Source organism: Pipra filicauda, unplaced genomic scaffold, assembly GCF_003945595.2.
Source record: "Pipra filicauda isolate LSUMZ 115617 unplaced genomic scaffold, ASM394559v2 scaffold506_size402828_pilon, whole genome shotgun sequence".
Taxonomy (NCBI): domain Eukaryota; kingdom Metazoa; phylum Chordata; class Aves; order Passeriformes; family Pipridae; genus Pipra; species Pipra filicauda.
In genome coordinates, this window is record NW_024104650.1 from 332853 (window position 1) to 354844 (window position 21992).

The window sequence follows — 21992 nt, forward strand, 5'->3', positions numbered from 1 at the left end:
CTGTCTCAGGGCAGTGAAATGCATTGGAAAGCATTACCTTTTCTGCAGATCCCGGAAGAAGTCGGTTAATGAGTTTACAAAGCACTGTTCCATCTTTCAGAGAAGTTTTCAGGAACTCCTCTGGATCATCTACTATTTTCTTGGGGGAATTTAAGACTCCCAATGAAATAAGCCACGTTACAGTTTGTTCTTCTGGATTCATGGTGGAGAGCTGTGCCGCTGGCGCCGTCCTGTGCAGCAGCGCGCTGGAACCCACATCCGTGATTGCATCTTCCTGCCTCTGCTGCTGCTTGCACAGCTCAAGTGTGAAACTACTTTTTTTTTTTTTTTGGCTCGGCACAGAAACTCACCAAATCTTAGGAACCAGTAGTTCCTCTAAGGTAAGAAACTCTTTTAAAAATAAAATAGTTCTTTGCACTCTGTTAAGAGACAGAGCAAGTAGATTTTTAACAACATTTTCAGCATTATTGAGAAGTATTTCATGTGAAATACTTATTGCACCAAAAATATCTCATCTAGTGATGTGGCAGCTGGCACCTATCACCTGGTGAACTTGGTCTGAACTTGGGGTTATTACCCAAAGCAGTTTTGTCAATACTGTAAATAATGAGGTATTCATTGTTAAACCTGAATTCACAGTAATGATGATTTGAAGGAATGTCACATTAACCTTAAATAAACATTTTCAATTTTATGTGGCAGCCCTAGTTATTAAAATTGCCTTTTCCAGTAGTTTTTGATTATCTGGTTTTTAAATTCTGATAATGCACTTTATACACAAATAATGGTTTTTTTAACTATTGTGTTCAAGTGCACAGATAATACAAAATGGTTTTCTTGGAAGATCCTAATTTCTCATAACATCTGGACAACTTCAAAAAGATCAGAAATTTAAGTGATCCAAAGCTGAGAATGAAACTTCCCAACTATTTCACTTGTCCTATTAGGATGTCCCTTTCCACCAGCTCTTCAGGATCCATTGTAGGCAGTACCATCAGTTTTCCACCCTGCTCGGGGCAGTACTAACCATCACTACTTATCACAGCAATTCAGAACAGTCCAGTCATCTCAACTGTCCTTTCACCACAACAGATGGAAAATGAAGCAATTCTGTTGACGATGCCAAAGAAGTTGGAACATCATGGATTGAAGCAATCCAACAGAACAAATTATCCTGGAGACCAGAATTTCTTGGTGACAATGTTCTGAGCCAATTCCTCACCCTGTTACTTGAACGAACTGTTTTCAAGGCATCAGCGTTCCCAAATTGTTTAGGCCTGTGACTTAAAGGGTAGGGAGAAACGGAAGAGCAAAAGGATAAACTGTACACCGTGAATGTGCATGGATTTGTGTCTCTGCTTTCCAGGTGTTATGATTGGTACTGGGACCTACCTAAGGGCCATTTTTAACAGCCACCAGTAAATCAGAACTGCCATTTCAGGGTTAGACACACCTCTGACCTTTTCTAGGACCTGGGGATGAATTCCAGTTCTCCATTGTGTGGAAATACTCGTTAGCACAAGGCTGCAGCCAGCACAGCATGAACAGTAACACTGGATGCGGCTCATCACAACTCACTGCCCTCTCCTGAGGCACATCTACAACTATCAGTGTGTGCAAAACATTTCAAAATTATGACTAATTGCAACTTTAGTTGTTTTTTCTTTTTCCAGTTCTGATGAGCACTACTGTTTTCAGTGTTTTAGTGTTTTGCAAAATGGAGACATGCAGTTTCGGTTTTCATAGTTTCTTTTTCCAAATCCGTAGTAGACAAGGTAACTGCTAATGCTCACTGATCAGCTGGGGACAAGCATTTTGATACGGAAGACACTTCAATCACCTCATCAGAACACAGCAGTTTCTTACGTAAAGAGCAAGAGAGATACTTCCAACACTCAGAAAATTGCACACCGGCTTCATACCTGAACACCAAAGTACCTCACCCACCCCTTCTCTAAAGCAAACCTTTTGTGTTGAAGGGCAGGTTTAGTCTCAAGACTGTTTCATATTCAGCTATCGCAGATGTTAGTGGTTGCAACCACAATTAAATGAAAATACTTCCCACATCTTGAACACTTACCAACTGCTTAAAAGACCTGCAGACAGGCATATTCAGACAGCCCCAAAATTTATGGGGTTTGTGATTAGCCACCTGAAGACCAACCTTCCATCTTCTATAAAGGACTCATCTAAATACATTGCAGCTTGTTCACTGACTTCCACAATGAAATTAATTGTGACAAACCCAGAGTATGAAGGTAAAGCGATTCGGGAAGGAACAGTGCCTGGTCTGGTCTTTGGGAAGGCTTCAACTTTGGTTATTTGCTGACAGGGACAAATCAGTGAATTACCAATCATCTCTTGCAGAGTCAACTTAAGTTATGTAATTTGCAGCCTGATTTACACCAGTGATGACTAAACAGCACAGTGTTATTTATAAGGTAAAAATAAAAGGGGGCATGTGTCCTATAGCCAATTACCAAGCAACTCTGACAGCACACACATCAGAACAGCACAGCAACGGGACCAAGTTAAGAACAGTCACACATTCAAAACCCATTTTGAGTGGTTCTCCTCAAAGTCACTCACGTTTATGTAATTCCCCCTTTTTTTCCCAGCACAGAGAGAAAACACCCAGCACAAAGACCATCACTGGAGTTATCTGTGTGCAGCAGAATCTACTGATACATTTTAACTCGTGGCTTTCAGTGATAAAGTTTGACATGCACCACTAATTTAAATCAGGGACACATCCTCATTATTTAGCATTTGAAGCAGGTATTATTTTTTTTTACGATAGCTGCCATGTTGGCATTACATTTTACATAGGATGATCCACCTCAGCATAAACAACAGCATCCAGACTATAAGCTACTGCTGAAATAAGAGTCTCTTAACAGTACAGCATGTTATTCTTTCTTGCAGAAAAGACACAGAGACCACTTTAGAGCAATAATCCTCCAAGATGGAACCCTCGGAATCTTTTCCACCATAAGTCTCTGAGCAATACATATTTTTTTTACTTTAGCAAAAAAAGCAAAACTGATGCTGGGGTTTTTTTTTAAACAGTAAATTTATTAGCCCTGGCAAGTACTGCAATTCTACCCATCTGCTACGTACTTGCAGACTTATTCCTAGAATCTGCAGCCCGTAACTGAAGTGTAAAGTGATATCCTCATCCCAAAACTCAAAGACTTAAATCTGTAGACAACGTATGCATGCTTTTTCTTCTTTAGCTACACATTATGAACTATTTCTTAAATGAGATCACTTCATGTCTATCACGAAAGTCAGTATAAACTTTATTATCAGTGATTGTTTTAAGTACTTCAGTTGATCTGAAGTTAAAGAGTTTTCTACGTGAAGTACCAGTGCCGATCATTCTTCTCACATACACTGGTACATCAACATGTATCCAAGATAAAAACACATCAAAACCTAGGCAAAGTTTTGAAGAAAGCACCTACTTGCAAGGGATGCAGTGCTGTCTGGAGTACATACACCACACTAATTATTCTGGGGATTTATCACTAACATTGCCTCAGTACATCAACACCTCCTTCCTCTCATCCAGAAGGCCTGGACAGAACTGTTAATGTAATAATATAGAACTTCTAGTGGTTTCTTGGTGAAGAAGCACTTGTAACACTTTAGTCCTCTGTGTTTTAGAGGACCAAGACTAATTTCTGTACAACTTGCTCTTTTTTCAGCATTAAATGGCAAGCACACGTGCGAAGGGAACCCGAGTACTTCTCTGCTGCAGAACGTACTGCCGTGTGTGCGCTGACCAGCCCGTGGGCTCCCTCTGGACTCTGGGATGATGTCAGCTATGGCACACAGCAGTTGGCTTCCACCAGAATTTTTCTGTATATCCAAGAGATTAGTAGTGCTACTTTCAAAGGCAACTCCTGAATGCTAACACAACCCTCTAGAACCAATGGTGGGCAACACCACACTCAAAATCCAGGCTGTAGCAGTTGTGTTTTGCTATCCTTCCATTTTCCAACGCATATCCACTGCTGCACTGCCACCTTCTAGTCACCGTAACTGAAAAAAGGAAACACAAGTTAGTCTCCTCTTGAGAGGCCAGAAGACAAAAAAGCTAAATCATTTTTAAATTATTTTTATATACACAATGAATTCATTTGGTTTGTATTCTATCTGTCCCAAGAATATGAAAGTACATCAACAGCCATCTCACATCTACAATTTTAAACCATTCCAGAGATGCCTGAAGTCTAATACAATCCAAAGACCTCTGCAGAGATCAATTCCTGATCCAAAATTATACTCAGTATAACTGCTCACCCTGCACATTTAACCAGACTGATTAAATGTCTATACTGACACCTCTTATTAAAAATTCATATTTTTATGGTCTGCTCTTGCAAAAATTCATAGACTAAGTACTCTCTGCATATGATTTGAAGTGCATTTGTAAACGTTTTTGCTCAGCTGCACTCAAATGGGACCCCTTTTTGCAATGAGTAGTCTCTCACTGCCATTCCTGACTGGTCAGCTTATAAAGCCTACTTAAACCTCCCCCTGCAAACTTCAAACAGAAGTCAAAAATATTAATTAGACATGAAGATGTTCCATCCAAACCTACAAACACAATCTTTCTTCCAGCTACTACACTGCTGTAATATTTACCTTATGCACTGGCACAGGCATCACTCATCTCTGCCATCATCGCAAGTGAACCAGCATTATTCCAGTGGTATCTTCTGGAAGTTATCACCCTGCAACTAAGAGAAGATATAATAAACTGAGAAAAATACATTTTACAGCACATGTCAACATATAATGCTTCCCCCCATTTCAAAAGATGACAAAAGCTTGGGTTTGCAGATTAGTCTGTTGCAAGTTTTACTACTTCTTTAAGTGGTGGAAGGTTCACTGGCTTGGAATGGACTGGGATGGTTTAGAGATAAGTTGCATGGCTTATGGATTCTCACTCCTTTTCAGTGGTGCACTGCCATGTTAAATCCATAAGTTGAATGACAAAATTTACTGAGGACTAAACAGTAGTACAAAGGTTTTGGGTTTGTGGTTTGGTGGTTTGTTTTTTTTTTAGTTGGAGGTCTTCATGTTTACTATAGTCAAGAGCATCTTTTGAACTTCATGGCTTTACCAGAGCCATAACAACTTGCCACAGGTTCTGCCACATGTACCGGGTATCCCTGCCACGCAGTGTCAAACTAAACAGAGTCAGGTATCCAACTAAATGTCAAGTTTGCAATGGCTTGATTCAAACTCCCACTAGTCAAGCTGGTTGTCAATCTAAACCCATTTCTGATTTCACAAGGCTTTAATTTTGCTAGAATACTGTATATGCAGCCTCTTTAAGCATCTTCACTGAAACATACTGGGCACAAAATACCCCCTCCCAACCCTACGTGGCAATATTCTTTCTACAGCGAGCTGCATTACACCTTTAGTTTCAAAATTGGTGCCATAAATGCTTTTATCCAAGAAGAAATGTTGAATTTGGAGAATTTCTAACGCACTGGAGTATTTTTTTTTTAAATCTAGACAGCACTTCCATTGCCATGACATGCAGCTTGTCTTACTGTACTAGAGGAAGGTAAATTGGTTTAATTTTGACTTAGACTGAAAAACTAGTTTGCTTTGCTTACCATCTTTGCTGTTTCACAGGCATTTGATGCTTTAAATCAGCTGTGGAATGCTGAAAGATTCACTTGTTTTTAGGAAGCCATAAGCCTTTGAGAAGTTGGAGAGAAAGACTTCTTTGCTTATCTTATTTTCTCCTTTGGAATCAAAGATGTTCCTTTAAAAGTGAAACACTACAGAGTTGCAAAAATTTGAAACAGTATGAGTAAGCATCGTTTTGCAGCTTCTTTGATGGAACTGGTCAATGGTTTGTGGGGTTTGTTTGTTTTTTAAACAGTAGTCTGTAGCTGACTTACATGTACATGACTTATTTGGAAGGGAGATCTTTTTGAACTCCCTATGAAACAGGAGGAAGGCAGAAAATAGTATTATCCACTTGCTTTTTCAGATTAACTGAATGAAATCCTCTTTTCCTTTACACAAGGATCTGAAGGCATTTAGTACTGGGAACACTGTGACTTCAAATTCTAGGCACAACTGTGTGGAATCATCCCCACCACCCTCCAAATCACAAGCAATACTTTCAGAATGAGATGCTGAACATGTAGAACAATCCATCTCCATGTCAGATGGCTGGATGTTGTGTGGAAGATCTTAAGAACTGCTTTTTCCATTCATGACGAAAATCAGATGGGAAGTGTGGCATTTCAGGGAAACTTTACTTTGAAAATTACAACACTAGTACACAGCTCAAGTTTATACATTTAACATCTGCTTTCTGAAAGAAATGTTAACAATTTTGAAATGAAATTAAACATTGTTTGAACTTTGCTTCACAAAAGCATAAAGTCATGGAGGGGAAAACTTAACAGGCAACAATAAAAAAAGGTTAAAAACAACTTTTTGTTTTAGTAGTCCTCTGGTAGTAAAGATAGAACAACTTCCACGTTTGAGAAGTAATCTGTCTTGGTCCAAAAGTTTAAGAGTGTTTTTAGTATCTGCTTCTGCCTCCACCCCTATCGGATCTGCTTCCGCCACGGCCACCGCCTCTGGGTGCTCCGCGGCTTGAACTACTGTAAGAATCTCGAGGAGGTGGGTAGCCCCTTTCCATGGAGGGGGGGAGACCCCTGTCTTGTCTTCCGACACGATCACGGCCACTTGAGTAGACATCACTTCTGCTGCTTGAGTAACTTTCTCGGCTTCCATATCCATCTCGTGTGCTGCCGTAATCATCATACCGACTGCTTCCACCATATGATGGCGGGGGCCCTCGTGCAGGTGGAGCACTACGTGAGTTACCTGCAGGGTCAATGGTCAGGTAATACGGCAACACCATGAGTTATATAGAACAATTTCAATCTGAATTTACAGAACTGCTGTATTTAAATGTTTACTGCTACTCTTTTGTATGTATTGAGATGTTCTTAATAGAATCTGCCACATTAATGGTACTTAAAGTGGGGACTGCGTATCAGGCAGTGAGTGGATTTAAAGATTCTGAAGGAATGAAGACGGTGTTTGTTTATTCAGGCAGGCTCTTTACTGGGATTTCCAGAACAGCTTGTTATTTTAGAGAAGAAACTCAGCCATATTTTCCAGAGACAGTTGTAATTCTGAACTGTAGACTTTGCTTCTTTAGCTTATAGCTTATTTAACAAGATGATCAAATGATAACCAACAACTGCACTTTCACTGTAGGGGAAAAAAAGTGTGCCACTTCCCCCTAAAGCAAGCAACCTAGTAAAAATCAGATTTTATGACACCTGTACAATTACATGATCCTCAAAATGGATTCTTACCATAACTCTCATATGAATCTCTGTAGGAGCCTCCACTTGGATGATCCGAGTAGTCTCTGTCACGTCCACCACCGTATCCATCACGATCGCTATAGGAGGAAAGACTACTAAGACTTAGTACAGATCAGTAACATAACAGCAAGAACAAAGTGACAAGGAGAAAAATCCAACAGTAGGTACCTATATCCCCTGGAGGGGTATTCATCACGTGAACTGGAATGACCATAGTCACGATAAGCATAGTCTCGTGGAGGTGGTGCGTAGTCCCGTGTGTCCCTAGAACTGGGGTAATCTCTGCTTGAATAACTACAAAGAACAAGAACTGACACATTAGCTATGTCACATTGCAAAAGATCAGAAATCAACACTCTTCTCTGAATAAAAAAAAACCACCCCAACAAAAACAGGAAAAGAATTTACCCATCTTTAGTGCTATAGCCATCATCTCTTGGAGACATGTAGACATCTCTCCGTGATGGCATTGGTTCTCTGCGTGGAGGACCACCATAACCATCTCTTCCACGTGACACAGGAGCTGAAGAGAAGCAGTCCAGATCTTTAAACTTAATTAGCATTTAGTCAGAAAAGAGACTCTTGGCAAGTATTAGTAGATTGTTTAGAGCAATTTAAAAGTATCTCTGTAGCCCACATTACAGCACTTTACATTTCTGCTTGTACAGTTTAAAATCAGCACTAAAAGGAGCATACTCAAATCACACCAAGTTGTTCCCAACAGCTACAAAATTATATTGGTATGAAATGAATTAAAAATTAGAAAAAATATACCAATCCCACTGTAGGCTGAAGTTAGAATCAATGATTTGCATCAGCTTCTGAAGGAAAACTGGTGCTACAGCTGACCAAGCAACTAATTAAGTCAAAGTCCTTACCTCTTCCTCCCATGCTACTGCTACGCACTGGTCCCGAAGGTGCCGATCTTTTAGGTGGAGGGCCTCCACTTCGTGGAGGTGGACCTCTCTTCATGGGAAGTGGCCCTCGAGAAGACCCTAGAGGAATAAGCCATGAACCAACTTATTATTTCTGTGATACTCAACTGCATGACCCTAAAGCCTGAACTACAGTAACCTAAGTGCCATTATTACCACTATGTGACCAACAGTAAACCGCTAAAATTAGATCTCTCAAAGCCTTGTCTTCTAGCCCATACTAAATGCTACTGGTAGAATTGAGAGCCACACTTTCCACAGCCTAAACTCCTGTCAAGAAATTGTCTTTTAGAACTTATCCAAAAGTCACAGGGTGTGACAGAAGGGGAAAAAAGACAGCTGATATCTGTAATCAGTCACAGCTTAAATACTCAACAAGTTACTGTTCTCAGAAGACAAGAGCCACCTGGGAAGATGTACTAGGTAAGAGCCTACAGAGAGGGAACAGAGGCACTACCGAGTCTGTAGAACCTACTACACAGACTCTGCAAGAGAGAAGTTTCACTATTTCCAGGGTTTTTTTCTGCATTACAGCTTTTACTGTTATACCTCAGGCGCTGCTTGCTTGGTCTTAGAGAGCTTTGTTTTGATACTGAAGTCTGAATCAATACCTATATCTTAAGGAATATCCAGTATCAAGTAATGTACTATTGTTCCACTTCAGAAAGCTTCAACTCAACACACTATTTTGTAACAACAAACAAGGCTTAGCTGCCCTAACTCCCAATATGATTTAGAATGATCAGCCCTAGAATTTTCTAAGTTCAGTCCTCTTGCTAGTAAGAATGAAAGACAGTTCCCTTTCCCTGGTGGAAGAGAATCACTTTTTCAACTTGAATACCAGAAAGCTTCCTTTCTCATGTGCAAGGCAGGAGTTTTGTTTTTCTTTCATAGGCAAAAGTCAAGTGGAGTGTTAGTTGTAGAAAGGAATCTTCATATTTGAAAGCCTTTTCTTAAGGTGTACTTGCCTAATCAAAAATTTTACTAAACTGCTGAAATCATATTTCATCATTTTTATAAAGAACAAGGAGTGCACTATTTGGCTGTTTGACTTTTTTTTTTCCAGTAGGATTATTGTCATCTTCCAATGGGATTGTCTTGTATGTTGTCCAAGTATATAATGAGAGAGGTCAATACATACCCAAGTGACTCCCTCTTGAAGGTGGTCCTCTCGCGCCACTTCCGCCTCTTCCGCCTCTAAGGCCCCTGGGAGGACCTCTGCTTCGGGGAGGGGGTGGCGGCCCACGCCTACCACCACTCTCAAAGGATGGCTTGGTTGCTTGTTCCACTTTAATTGCTTTCCCATCTAATGACTAAAGAAGAAGCTGCTTTACTTACTGCTCAGTCATGTTTGTATTTCTTAAATCAAGCCCCTCTTGCTTCACTATTATAGGGCTTCCATTTTATAAGTTAGAGCAACTCTAGAACTGATTTCAGTCTTCAGTATTAGTACTCAGCAGCATGTTGGGCCTAATTTCAATTTCTACAGTACTTCATTCTTGTTGTATTGATGAAAAAAAAAATACAGAGCAGCATCAGAAAGGACTTTCAGTGAAAACACAAGTGTCCAATGATTACGGCAGCCCCACGTCATTTATTCTGTAAATGAAACATGATATATGATCTACAATTTACTTTCAATTGCCACGTACTTTCGTATCAAACTAGGACTGCACCAGTAGTTACAGGATTAAGCTGAACGTAACTTAGCTTCAGTTGGGATTTCTGGCAATGGGGAGGCCGTTTAGTACATTTTCTTGATGTCCTGATAACACGGTGATCACTGACGCATTTAGAAGTAATTTCAGCATCTACACAGCAGACTGAGTATGACAATTCACCCCTTCTTTCTAGTGTTTCGAGTTGGGTTTTCAAACAAGGTGACTGTCACAATTTACTCTATCACTTGCTTTCCATGTGGTTGGGGTATTTTTGTTTGTGGGTTCTGTTGTGTGGTTGGAGGGCTTTTTTGTAGGACAAAAATGGGAGCTTTTTCTGGAATACAGATCTGCAATAAGAGGACCTCTGCAGCCTGCTGTTATACCTCGAAGGTAAGCAGGTGGTAACACATGTTGAGTAACTCAAATTTCTGTATAATCTTTCAGGCACCACATGTTTGGCAATTATGGTAGAAGTAAGATCACAAGCTCTGCTGAAATTAGGTTACTGCACACCTATCCTGGCAAATGTGGTTTATTTGCCCCTTTTAGCAGTTAAATATTTAACTCTGCCTTAAAAACTAATTAATTATCAGGCAGAAAGTTTTGTTTATTGCACTTCTTTGCTGCAATAAATTAACACAAAGAAATGCTAGTAGTGTCTTAATCTGCACTGATAGTATTTTATTGAAGCACAATATCTTTTTTTGTTCTCCACCAAAATCTAGCCCTCTCTGAACCATCCACTGTAGTAGCTCATGTATTTTGCCACCACACGTAGTCGTAGCTACTATTTGAAAAATCTGTGTGTATGTACACAGGTCCAACTTGATCCATTTGAGGGAAAAAAATAAGGAATACTAGCAAAATCATATTGGTCCTGTCTTTGACTTAATGAAAATATTTTACTTACAGAAGGTTCCTCAAAAAGCCTTTTGGCATGGCAAGCTGAAACATTTCAGCAGCATTAGTACCTCTAATCACTGGAACTTCTCAGTTTGCATCATATTGTTTTGCCATCATAATTCATACTGAGAGATGTCTCATCGTTCAGGATGAGACAGGAACAGTGGGCTTGAAGCCTTAAGCTTTGCCATCATGTCCACTGCCATCCTCAATGTCATAGCACATTCTTGACAGCTTGTTTGAAGTTTAGAAAGCAAACACCATCCCCTTCTGCTAGCATGGGTTCTGAAAACCTGCATGCTAGGTTCGAGTTCTTTTTTTATGTAGGAGGTACAGTTTTACTTATTTCTCCTCCTATTCTCTTCTGCCTTGCACTTATGCATCTGACTTAGGCAAAAGATAGGTTTCTTTGCAGACTGCTTTACACAAGCAGTTTTAAAAGGTATGCCTTAGGTCCAGAAAGACCTTTCATTAGGTCCAAGAATAATTTTTTTGTTAACCAGAAGTTGTCAAAGTTTGTCCTATTTTAAAGCAGAGGGGACAACATTTTACAGGTTCTTAGCTCAAAGACAAAAGGTCTTATCTCACCAAACAGATAAAACACAGTCCATCTCAAAATATGGGATTTTTTTCAATGAGCTGAAAGCAACAGCTGTCAACATGAACACTTATTAATTCCTGTTTAGAACCCTCATTCAGAGTGTTACAGTAGCATTTTTAGTATCATATGAGCACCAGAAAGTTGAGTCACCTTGGTGCTAAAACACATGAAAAATAATTTAAGATACAAATCATTTAAGGACAGTAATAGATTGGCAATCAAAGTCTCCTATATGTGGCATGAACAATCTGTACAGCTTTGTAAGGTGAGCCAGGGAACCTTAACCAAACACAATTAGAGAACTGTCCTGCAAACTGTTCCACATTCCAACAGAAAAGATGGTGAAATTTGTAAAATTTTGGGAGTGGGGCAGAAATCAAAGTATTTCCAAAAATTTGGATGAAACTGGACCTAACACCACACAGGGCTTTCCTCTCCAATGGATCATTTCATTGTGATGCTGCAGTGACTCCACCATTTCTGCACGTTCCTTGATGCCACAGAGTGGGTTTCCTTTCACCATATATATTCAAGAACTGAAGATCATCTCTTATCAGGCTAAGCTTCTACATTGTATATCACTTCTTCTCCAAAGGAAAAGGAAAGTCTGTCCAATTAAAGGAAGACAACCTTCTGTAGTGCTGAGTACACGTTACACTGTTTGGACTGCAGTATTTGCTTCCATCCTTTTAACAAGACCAGCTGGCTTGACAGGTCTGCACTAGAATTAAGTCTTTGGCTTGTCCTGCAGCTTTCCTTTAAGGTCATATCCTCTCTTTACTTATCCATTTCTTCCTAAGGATTTAAAATCAGAAGACTGTGAGGAACAGCCTACTGCACCGAATAACTTGGGAGTATCCAGCACACTTGTGTCCAGGTAAGCACACGCATTTCGTGACATCAGGATGCAGACTGCCACGAATTAAGCTTCTTCTTAAAGAAGGCAGATATCTGCTGTGATAAAGTACTTGTAGATTTCTTCTGTGCTGCTCAGACATGCTAACATTGATCCAATTCTGCAGACAAAGTAGTTGAAGTGAAAAATCTCCATCACACCTCCAAAATAATTCCACTGATCTTTTTCAGCAGGACTGAAACGAATTCTAGACAAGCAAGCTTTGACTAGTCTATGCTTGTCCCAATTGGGAATGAAACACAATCTCCTTCCTTTCCCCCCCACCCGGATAGGTGCGAAATGCTGGCTATACAATTTTCATGAACACTTGCAAAGTAAAAAAAAAAAAAAAAAAAAAAAATCAAATGCCAATTCACTCTTGCAGAATCTATTGAGTCAGTCTCTTCGATTGGCTACAACTTTGAATTCCCCTGGGATGACAGACTGAGCACGCAGAACGCTTTCCCCAGGCTGGACAGGTCATCTAATTCCTTATAGACTGCTTGAACTGCAGTCTGCACAGGGCTTCTACTGCTGCTTCTTAAGTGCCTGAAATCCTCAAGACTGCTCCAATCCATCCTTTCCAAATGACCAGAAAAACTTCAAGTTGTGATGTATGACAATGCTCTCTTCCCACAGCAGGCCTCAAACACTACTCCTCCTCAAACTCTGAATGCAGTCTTTTTAGATTACAAGCAGTATCTGTTGTCCAGAAGGCTTTCTGAAGATGAGAGTGAGAGACTGAGAGACCACCTCATGAACGTCTTTCATATCCACGGCCAAAGCAAGCCGGACCAGAGGACATTCTAGGCCACATGCCACTTGAGAATGTTCTTTTCATACATTATTTGCTGTTCAAACTTCATGAAGATGAAGATACTTCTAGATTTATAGTGTTGAAAACAAAACCACAAGAACCATGATCCACAAGGCAGTCCTTTGTAGCATTTCTTGACAGTGATGCAGATGGTGCATTCCAGAACAAGCAGACATTACCTCACAGCCACAAACACCGTCTCATTTAGCTACTTTGCTAAGCATTACTTCCCCGAATGTTTCCAACGTGACCAAACACATGGCACAACATTCAAGAGGTAGAACAGTTGGTGATTATTTTCAAAGGGATTTTCATTTGCAAGCTGCACTCCACAAACACTTAGGATTAGTGACTGAATTCCTTTCAGTCTGACAATTACCTATTGGTGCTTGAAGTTACCTTATGTGAGGATTCAGGGTAATGACTATTTCAGAGGAAATTAAGTGTCTGAACACAGCAGTAAACAAGTCTTGAGAATTGCAGCAAAGTACACAACGGAGAAATAAATTCAATAAAAGGAGCACCTTTAAGGATGTTTAGAAAGAACATTATCTGAATTTGTTACTCTCTGCCTTGACAAAAACTACTAACTTGTTTAAAAAGGAAGCAAGTCTTCAAGGAAAGTAACACTGTCATGAGGTTGTCCTAAAGCACCCAGAAACACCAGTACATGGAGCAGAAAGCCTGCTATAACTCAAACCAAAGAAATTTTACTATTTGTGTTCACCATGAACACTACAAGCTCATTTTCTTATTCTTAAAGTTGTTTTACTCACTGACTTCAGTAACAGACATTTTTCTTTCACTTCAATGTCTTATGCTAACCAGACAAACAGATATCAAAATCCCAAGAGATATTTAATCATGATCAGTCGAGGCTTGTTCACCTTACATGAATGTCATCTCAAGAGACACTGCTGAGAAGGCCAATGCAGTTAGACCTCAACACAACCATTCAGATTACACATGGAGGACCAGAGTCTGAAATTCAAATGAACTAAGATGCCTTTCACTGCCTGAAGAGACAGCACCTCTATGAAGATAAGGAGCTGATGACCTTCAAGTTGCCAGCTTACATCTACCTTTTCAAGCACATGCCACAACAGACACGGATCATAGCAGCCTACAATTCTTTGACAAACTATCCTGGTATTGATCTCAGAACTTTTGCTCCAAATTCCTGTATTTTTAAAAACATTACACGTACGTTACGCTTTTACTTCCTTTTAAAGTCATAACATCGCATTTTAGGGTGTAAACAAACAAATATAGTTGCTGGCTAACTGCAAAGCTCTTTCCCATTAACTGGAAAGATGCCCCTCACATGTGCCAAGCAGACTGATGATGCATCTCACAAATCCAGGTTATCCATAGAATACCAGAGAGCTCATCGATGCTCCAGCACAGCAGAAGTCATATTCAACCCACGTTAAGGGAACAATTAACAGTTTTCAGGTAAGTCACTTCCCTGAAGTGTATTTTACAAAGTACTGCATTAAAGTATGATTTAAAACAAACAAACAAACATTAGAAACACACAAAAATGGAGAGCTGACTACTAAAAAGCCCTCCATCACGGACTAAAAACAATAAACAGTGTAACTGACAGCTAGACTTCACTTTCTACTGTCAAAGCCATGACCAGGAGAAAGCAATTCCAGCATCATGGAGACTGGGACAATTTGCTAAATGTGACATTCTGACTTGTCTCCAAGATCTTCTAATCCATTGTTTTTCCAGCTTTTATTACAAGTTAATTTACCCCAAAGATTTATCCTGCTGGACAGTAGCAACAGCAACGTGTTATTGTAAAAGGTCTTAATTCCTACCTTTCCATTCATATCTCTGGCAGCATCTTTTGCATCTGCTGGACTCTCAAATGTGACAAAGGCAAATCCTCTGGACTTGTTGGTTTCCCGATCTTTCATCAAAAGGACTGCAGAAAGAAAATCACGTTACCCTTTCCCAGAACTAGGCAGGAACATTTCAGCTTTATTTAATTTTTTAAGCTCAGAACTTCTTAGAGGACATGTAAGCGCCATCATTTCAGATGATCAACGCCAAAAAAAGTCATCACAGCTGTGCTGTTGTTCATTTTTATTATCTTAATAAAAAATTTCTCTTTACCTTCCACAATGCGTCCATATTTGCCAAATACAGCCTCGAGAGCTTTCTCATTAGTCTCTGTGTTCAAGCCCCCAATGAACAGCTTCCCAGGACGATCTGCTTCAACCATTTTGATGCTGTAAATGACCTATTAAAAGAGTAATGCTGTTATTAACAAAACATCAGACTACAACAGAGACTTCCATGCAAATTCATGGAATATAAGTGACTTTCTTCCTCAAAAGTACAAGCAAATTTCCTTGAAGGAGATGTTAATTAAGAAGTATGACATATAAAGTACATGAAAAAAATTTTTTTTTCTGAAAGTAGTATTGCCCTCAGTTACTTCTTCACATTATACAGTGTCTTTCAAAAATATACAGTTAACTTTGAAAAGTAGAACAAAGTACTGTTAAGATCAAGCAATATTGGTGAATATGAAAACTCTTTCAGAGGTGCTGTTCTTTTTACTCTTGATGTCAATCCTACCGCTCCTTTCCTTTAAATCTCATCGTGGATTTTTCAAGAAATTTACTTAATCTGTCCAAGTAATATTAAATTATTAACTTTTAAAGGCATCTTGGGCCAGTATTCCCAAATGAAGCCCATTCTTTGTATTATTCCAAGTATTTCCAGCCAAGGTCCCGGCCTACACAACGTATGAGCCTGAACAGACACCAGACGACCACTGCAGTTCTACACAGCAATGCCACGGCTAAACCAAGGCGGGGGCGGGAGGGCTTAAAAAAAAAAAAAAAAAAAAACACGAGCCGAAGACAAAGCCCAAGCTCTCAGTGCCTGGCAGGGCGCCCGGCGCCTGTGGACCAGCGCTGCCCGCTTGGCTCCAGGCCGATGGAGGGAAGCCCCCGGCACAGGCGCAAGGGGAGCGCGGACAAAGCGCTGCCGGGAGCGGGCGGCCGGCGGGGCCGGGCCGCACGGGGCCCGTGTGGGGCCGCGCTCCGGGACACGGGCCCGGGGGGCCGCCGGACCCTCCGCGGGCTCGGGCACCGCCACAAAATGGCGGCCGCCGTTGGCAGCAGCTTCTCTCCCTCCCCGCGCCCGGCGGCCGCCTCGGCGCTTACCCACCCCACGGCTCGGCCCCGGCCCGAGTCACTGGCCCCGCGATCCCGCCGTCCCCCACTCGCCCTCCCCGGGGATGCGGAGGGACCCCTGACACCTAAAATGGCGGCCGCCGCGCCTCACGCCGCCGAGACCCCCCTCTCCCGCCGCCGCCGCCGCGCGGACCCCGCCGCCCCACGCGGGGCCGGGCGAGCAGACAAACGGGCCCGGCCGCGCCTCCGTCCCGCAGCGACGGGCGCGCCACGCGGCTCCCTCCACGCGGACTGGGCCTCCCCCCGCGGGTCCCCGCATGGCCCCGCGGTGCCGCCCGCAGAGCCCCCAGCCCGCACTCACCTCCGCCCGCGCCGAGCCGCAACTGCGCAATGGGGACGAACAAAGGCGCTGCGGCCCTTTATAGCGATGACGTCACCCGCCCGCCCGAGCCCCGGATGCGGCGGCGCCGGGCCCGGCAGGGGGCGCGCGCGGGCCAGCGGGGCCGGGTAGGCCGGAGAGGGGGCGCTGAGGGGGGATCTCATCGATGCATGGGAATATCGCCAAGAGCATGGTGCCAGACTCTTCTTAGTGGTGCCCAGCGGCAGCATGAGGAATCGTAAACTAAAACACAAGTTTCACCTCAACATGAGGAAGAACCACTGAGAGTGGCAGAGCCCTGAAACAAGCTGCCCAGGGAGGGCATGGAGTCTCCCTCTCTGGAGGCATTCCAAACTCACTTGGACATGTTGCTGTGTCACCTGCTCCAGGTGACCCTGCCTTGGCAGGGGTGTTGAACTGGAGGATCTCCAGAGGTCCCTTCCAACCTCAATGATTCTGTGATTCTGTGAAGGAGCGGATCTGTCACTGCTTTGGAAGCAAAATCACTCACGGTACTGTCAGAAGTGTCTGTGCAGGAGCTTAACCCAGTTCAGCTGAAACAGCCTTAAAGGCGTTTTTAATTAGTTTGATCAATACGTGTCCATGTCAGTACCCCTTCCTTGGAGACTTACAGCAAACCAAACCAAGTGTGGTTTAAAATGAAATGTGTTTGTTGATAGCACAAAGTTTTGCACTGGTTCAACTAACTCCAGTTTTAAATTATTTATACCTGAAGTTCAGTTGTGGAGATTTTCTTTGGATGGCTAAACCTGATAGCAGAAAAGTTAGGGGGAAATACATGCATGCAAAAATTGGCTAAATTTTCATAATATGAACTTGTAGATTATCTAAACATATTAATAGTTATCAAGGCCTGTTTTCTTGGTCACCCAATCTAATCAACACCCAGTCTTTTAAGTTCTCCCTTGCATGTTCTCTAGACGTTTATTTCTGGGATGTGCCACAGGGTCTGTGCATCCCACAAACACTGCCCAGTGCTGTTACAGTCACAGAGCTGCATAATTGCTCCATCCTGATAACAGAACATCAGACTCTATTCCTATCTTCAGTTTTTCAGTCTCCTCTGTCAGCTACTGATATTCAGCTGCTCTTTGTGTTAGGGAAAGCAGGAAGCAATATCGTTTCAGACTCGCTCATAGTTGTGTTGAGAACACAAAGGAAGGGAGCTCTCAAACACTGCTCTAGACTGCAGTACATTCTTGAAGATGATCTCCTTTCCAGCGTGGATGTTCAGAGTTTCTGGATACTGTTACTGTGCATGGGAAAAGGAAAAGATGACCTTCGTAATGAAGTGGGCGAGCACTGCCCGTGATATCAATGCAGTTGCTGAAGAATGGCATTGCCAGATTCTCATCCAATTATCATATGAAAAAAACCTTCAAATTCTAGTTTCAATACAAAAGAATTTAAACTTCAGAGGCTCCCTGGGATGCATAGTGAAAACTAAAGCGAATTGTTAGTCCTGTAAGAAACATGGTAAAAAAGGTCTCTATGTCTGTGTGGTCTCTGTGTGCTTCTCTGACCCACAGTGTATCTGCTGACTGCCTCACAAGTAATTGGAAAGATAAACACGTGCAAACTAAAGTCTGTTTCTCCTTCTATGATTACAAGAGTAAAATATTTGGTAACTCCAGGCTTCATTTTATTAACATTCTGTACAGGTAGCTCGTGTATTACCACGTACTGTACATGTAGCTCGGTGGGATCAGCGTGAACATAATTATGTTTGAAACAGCATTTGAACATTACTGCTGTAATTGTATCAGGGCCTAATTCTTCTGTCCTTTGTCCTAAGGGATATCTTCATCAGGATTTTCATCAAAACCTAGGTGCATCCTCAGTGCAAAATGGAACAGAATTTTACCATGTCTCCCTGCATAGAGCATATGTAGTCTCACTCCAAATTCAGTGATACAGATCTTTTCCTAGAGGATTAGAGGATACATAACTCTTTAATTCTTACAATTCTTCCCCCTCCTTTCCTTTTTTTTTATTCCCATAAATTGATTTTTTGTAGAGGAACTACAGAAATCATAATAGAACAAACTGCAGACTGAAAGGAAACTAACCCCTCTTTAGTAAGAAGGTCAAGGCTGAAGAGCTATGACAGTTTCTTTTGCAAGTGATTTCTCAACTTTGAATTTTCTAATATGAAATTAAGGTAGTAATATGAGGTCCTAATACTGGCCCCTATGGAATGGGAAATGGACTCGGATGGGACAACTGGGGAGACAGAGACCCGGAAAATTCCACCAACCTTTACACAGAGGACAGCTGCTCTCTAACTAGCACAGATATACTTGCCCATGCATCATCACAGCTTAGGAAGTTTTCCTTACATTTTCCAAAGCAGAAAAAATGCAATTAAGTATGTTACTTATGTAACCCTAAAAATGAGCCCACTAGATGGGAGGGGTGGACAACAATCCATGAAGGTAGCATTTGCTGGATTTTCATGGTAGCTTTTGACTAAAATGTCACTTTCTCAAATGAATCCTAGGATGTTTAACAATGTGGTTGATTTTAAACTACAAACTTTTTCATGCAGAGGACAATATTTTGGATTTCCCTTGTAGCATGCTGCGTATTATCATCAAACATTGGCCTTTTACTAAGTTCATCATACTTGTGGTTTAAAATGGATAAAGGGTTTAGGAGAGCTGGGGGATGGGGACTAATGAATACATAAATAATCTGATCACACAGGACTCGCTCAGAACGAATAAAAAAAGAAATGTAATTCCCTTGAAATATAGTCAAAAACTAATAACTGAAAAGATCAGTTTAATACTTTCGTGACAAGGAGCAATTTTGGCATTGTCAGTTGATAGTTATTTATAGAAATTCAGCAAAAGTGAGAAAACACAGACTAGAGTGGATGAGAGCAGCGCAAAATAATTGTTTCTGGCACTGACTTTCTCAGCCATTTCTAAACTGGAACTCCCTTATGTACTCCTCCCAAATCATCTGTTTGGGATCTCATTGTGGCCCCTTTCACTTCATCAGTATGAGGTGGATCACAAGTCCCTAAGACATAGCTGGAGCTGCCTGAAATGACAACACAAATTTTCCAGGCTCATCTGAAGAGGCACAAGATCATCTTGTTCCAAACCGGCTGCCACGGGCAGGGACACCTTCCACTAGACCAGGATGCTCAGAGGGCCGTCCAACCTGGCCTTGAACATTTCCAGGGATAGGACATCCACGGCCTCTCTAAGCAACCTGTGCCAGGGCCTCACCACTCTGACCGTCAGGAATTTCTCCCCGATATCCCCCCTAACCGTGCTCTCTGCCAGTTCGAAGCCGCTCCCCGCTTGCCCTGTCACTCCCGAACCTCGGGGTGCCCTTCCCCAAGATGGCGCCCAGCGCCTCCCGCCCTCACCGCGCAGGCGCCGCGGCCCCGACCCGGCCGTGACGCGGCCGCTCCCGCCTTCGCCTGGGCTGGGGCCGCCTCCGCCTGGCGCTGCCCGGGGCTGCAGCCGCCTCATGGTGCCTTGGCCCCTCTAGGCTGCAAGATGAGGCTCTTGGCTGCCGCGCTCTTGACGGTGGCGCCGCTCTGCGCCGCCTTCTACCTGCCCGGGCTAGCGCCCGTCAGCTTCTGCGAGGAGGGCGAGGAGACCGAGAGCTGCAAGGTGAGAGCCCTCACGGGCGGGCCCGGCGCGGGCGGTCCCTCCTCAGCACCCGCTCGGGGCTTCCGCGGCCAGGGGGGACCGCCGGGTGTCCCCCACCCCGCTGCTGGACGCCCCGGGTGTCCTCCCGCAGGGACAGCCTTTGCTCCGGGAAGCCAGACATCCCCAGCGCGTATTTCCTTGGTTCTCTTTCTCCCGCTGAACTTCCCGGGAGGATCCTTGGTTCCTTGTTCCTGGAGTGGCCGGGGCCTGTCAGGAGCCAGGGGTAACTCCGCTGCGGGATAGCAGCACTTGCCACTAAGCTAAGCGTTTCGAATCAGCCACGCGTTTGTTTCTGAAAGTCTGTGTTTTCATACTTTTTCTTCTTTCCCGTTTCAGTCGCTAATTGAGCTCTTCGTGAACAGGCTGGACTCGGTTGAATCAGTTCTGCCATACGAATATGATGCGTAAGTACAACAGGCTTCCAGGAGCGTTTGGAAAGGCTGTTTTCTGTTCTCGGCTCCTGATACCGTACAGGTGTCAGTATTTTGGCTGTAGGGATGGAAGAGTAAATCCAGGTCTCAGCAGCAGGAATGAAGTACAAGAGAGTGGGAGGGATGAAGGCCACACCTGTGCCACCTGACCATCCTCTGGTGTTGTTAAAACAAGGCTGCAGGGTTTCTCATGGGTGCATTCTTTTGAGCTGAGTACAGGATTTAATGTTGGCAGTTTAATATATTTGAAAGTTCTTCCTGTTATGCAAATCTAAGGAGCTTTGAGTTTCTTTTTTCTGGTAACTAAAGCCCAGAGACTAGTCACTGTTAGTTCTCATTTTTACACCAAAGCTCTGTAGCTAATTCTTGGTTTGTTGTTTTGTTTTGGGTTTTTTTTGATTCTTGTCTGTGAAAATTGTTACCTGCTTTTGCATGTATTTATAGGCCTACAAAGCAGTGATACACATGATTTGCAGTCTTGCTGTTGGGCACACAGAAAAGAGAAACTTGCAGGTTGTTGTAGATCTTACCTTGTGCAGTGCAAGACCAGAGATTAGCTCAAAAAGCCCACAGTGTCTCTATTTATATTAAACTCTAGGAAAGCCTGTGAATTTAGGACCACTTGTTGAGAAAAAGTACTTATGCACCAAAGATAAGTGTGGGTTTGTTTGTTGTTTTTGTTTCTCCACAACCTACTGCTACCTCTGTTTAATGGAAATCCACATATTTGGCATAATTTAAATACTGAAAACATCTTTCTCATATTCAGCAGTTTTGGGCTGCATGTAATTGAAAAGAATTTGTGAATGACGTTTGACAGGTGATCTCAAAGAAGGCATCTCCCTTCTTTGAAACGTTTCACTTTAAATACTAGTTGTAAAGACTCCTTTAAAAGGGGTGTCATTTTTCAGAAACTTTTTTTTTGCAAGAGAAATGAATAGTCCGTAGCACAGCCTCTTTTTTTTTTTTCCACCAATATGAAATATTTTATTATTTGTTTAAATTGCCATTTGAAAAGGGTGTGTGGACTGAACATCATGTATTTTGTTAAAGATACTTCAGCTATGAAGTAGCTTGGTTGAAACTGATCTTAAAATAGATGCCAGATTTCTTTGCAAAGCCACTAAGATTTTTT

General features: G+C 42.3%; 3 protein-coding genes and 1 non-coding gene across 9 annotated transcripts in view; 1 reads left to right on the plus strand and 3 right to left on the minus strand.

Moving 5' to 3' along the window:
• The window catches only part of ARHGEF6 (Rac/Cdc42 guanine nucleotide exchange factor 6), a 40645-nt gene extending 40376 nt beyond the window's left edge, over positions 1–269 (minus strand). Inside the window, exon 1 of one of the 2 annotated variants that reach the window (XM_027722537.2) lies at positions 38–269. In XM_027722537.2, the coding sequence (XP_027578338.1) occupies positions 38–202 (165 nt within the window). In that variant the 5' untranslated portion in view covers positions 203–269. The remainder of the gene's footprint in view (positions 1–37) is intronic. The other variant, XM_027722536.2, reaches the window with a different exon arrangement.
• A 3017-nt stretch (positions 270–3286) lies between these two features.
• Positions 3287–16772, minus strand: RBMX (RNA binding motif protein X-linked). 5 transcript variants are annotated; one of them, XM_039386813.1, is made up of 10 exons: positions 16717–16772; positions 15325–15451; positions 15027–15133; positions 9462–9633; positions 8264–8380; positions 7794–7929; positions 7554–7679; positions 7374–7477; positions 4654–6873; positions 3287–4047 (listed from the first exon to the last, which is right to left on the minus strand). In XM_039386813.1, the coding sequence occupies exons 2-9, from the start codon at positions 15431–15433 to the stop codon at positions 6566–6568; spliced, it is 1179 nt and encodes a 392-aa protein (XP_039242747.1). In that variant the 5' UTR covers positions 15434–15451; positions 16717–16772; the 3' UTR covers positions 3287–4047; positions 4654–6565. The 5 variants fall into 5 exon arrangements, with proteins under 5 accessions (XP_039242747.1, XP_039242748.1, XP_039242744.1 ...); XM_039386814.1 differs by having other exon boundaries at positions 7794–7908; positions 16717–16771; XM_039386810.1 differs by lacking the exon at positions 16717–16772 and having other exon boundaries at positions 4654–4748; positions 5640–6873.
• Positions 15204–15277, minus strand: LOC113988696. Its single transcript, XR_003541004.1, has one exon. It is a non-coding gene; the product is annotated as a small nucleolar RNA SNORD61 (small nucleolar RNA).
• Positions 16773–20197: 3425 nt separating the features above from the next.
• LOC113984541 (transmembrane 9 superfamily member 2-like) overlaps positions 20198–21992 on the plus strand; it is a 29479-nt gene continuing 27684 nt past the window's right edge. The window contains exons 1-2 of the mRNA XM_027714619.2: positions 20198–20387; positions 20763–20830. Coding sequence (XP_027570420.1) covers positions 20271–20387; positions 20763–20830 — 185 coding nt within the window. The 5' untranslated portion in view covers positions 20198–20270. The remainder of the gene's footprint in view (positions 20388–20762; positions 20831–21992) is intronic.

Coding starts and splice junctions, on each gene's coding strand:
- RBMX (XM_039386813.1), bottom strand. CDS start 15,433: ATGGTTGAAGCAGATCGTCCTGGGAAGCTGTTCATTGGGGGCTTGAAC. Junction 15,134..15,324: donor ATATGGACGCATTGTGGAAG/GTAAAGAGAAAT, acceptor TTCTTTCTGCAG/TCCTTTTGATGAAAGATCGG. Junction 8,381..9,461: donor TTCAAGAGGGAGTCACTTGG/GTATGTATTGAC, acceptor TTATTCCTCTAG/GGTCTTCTCGAGGGCCACTT.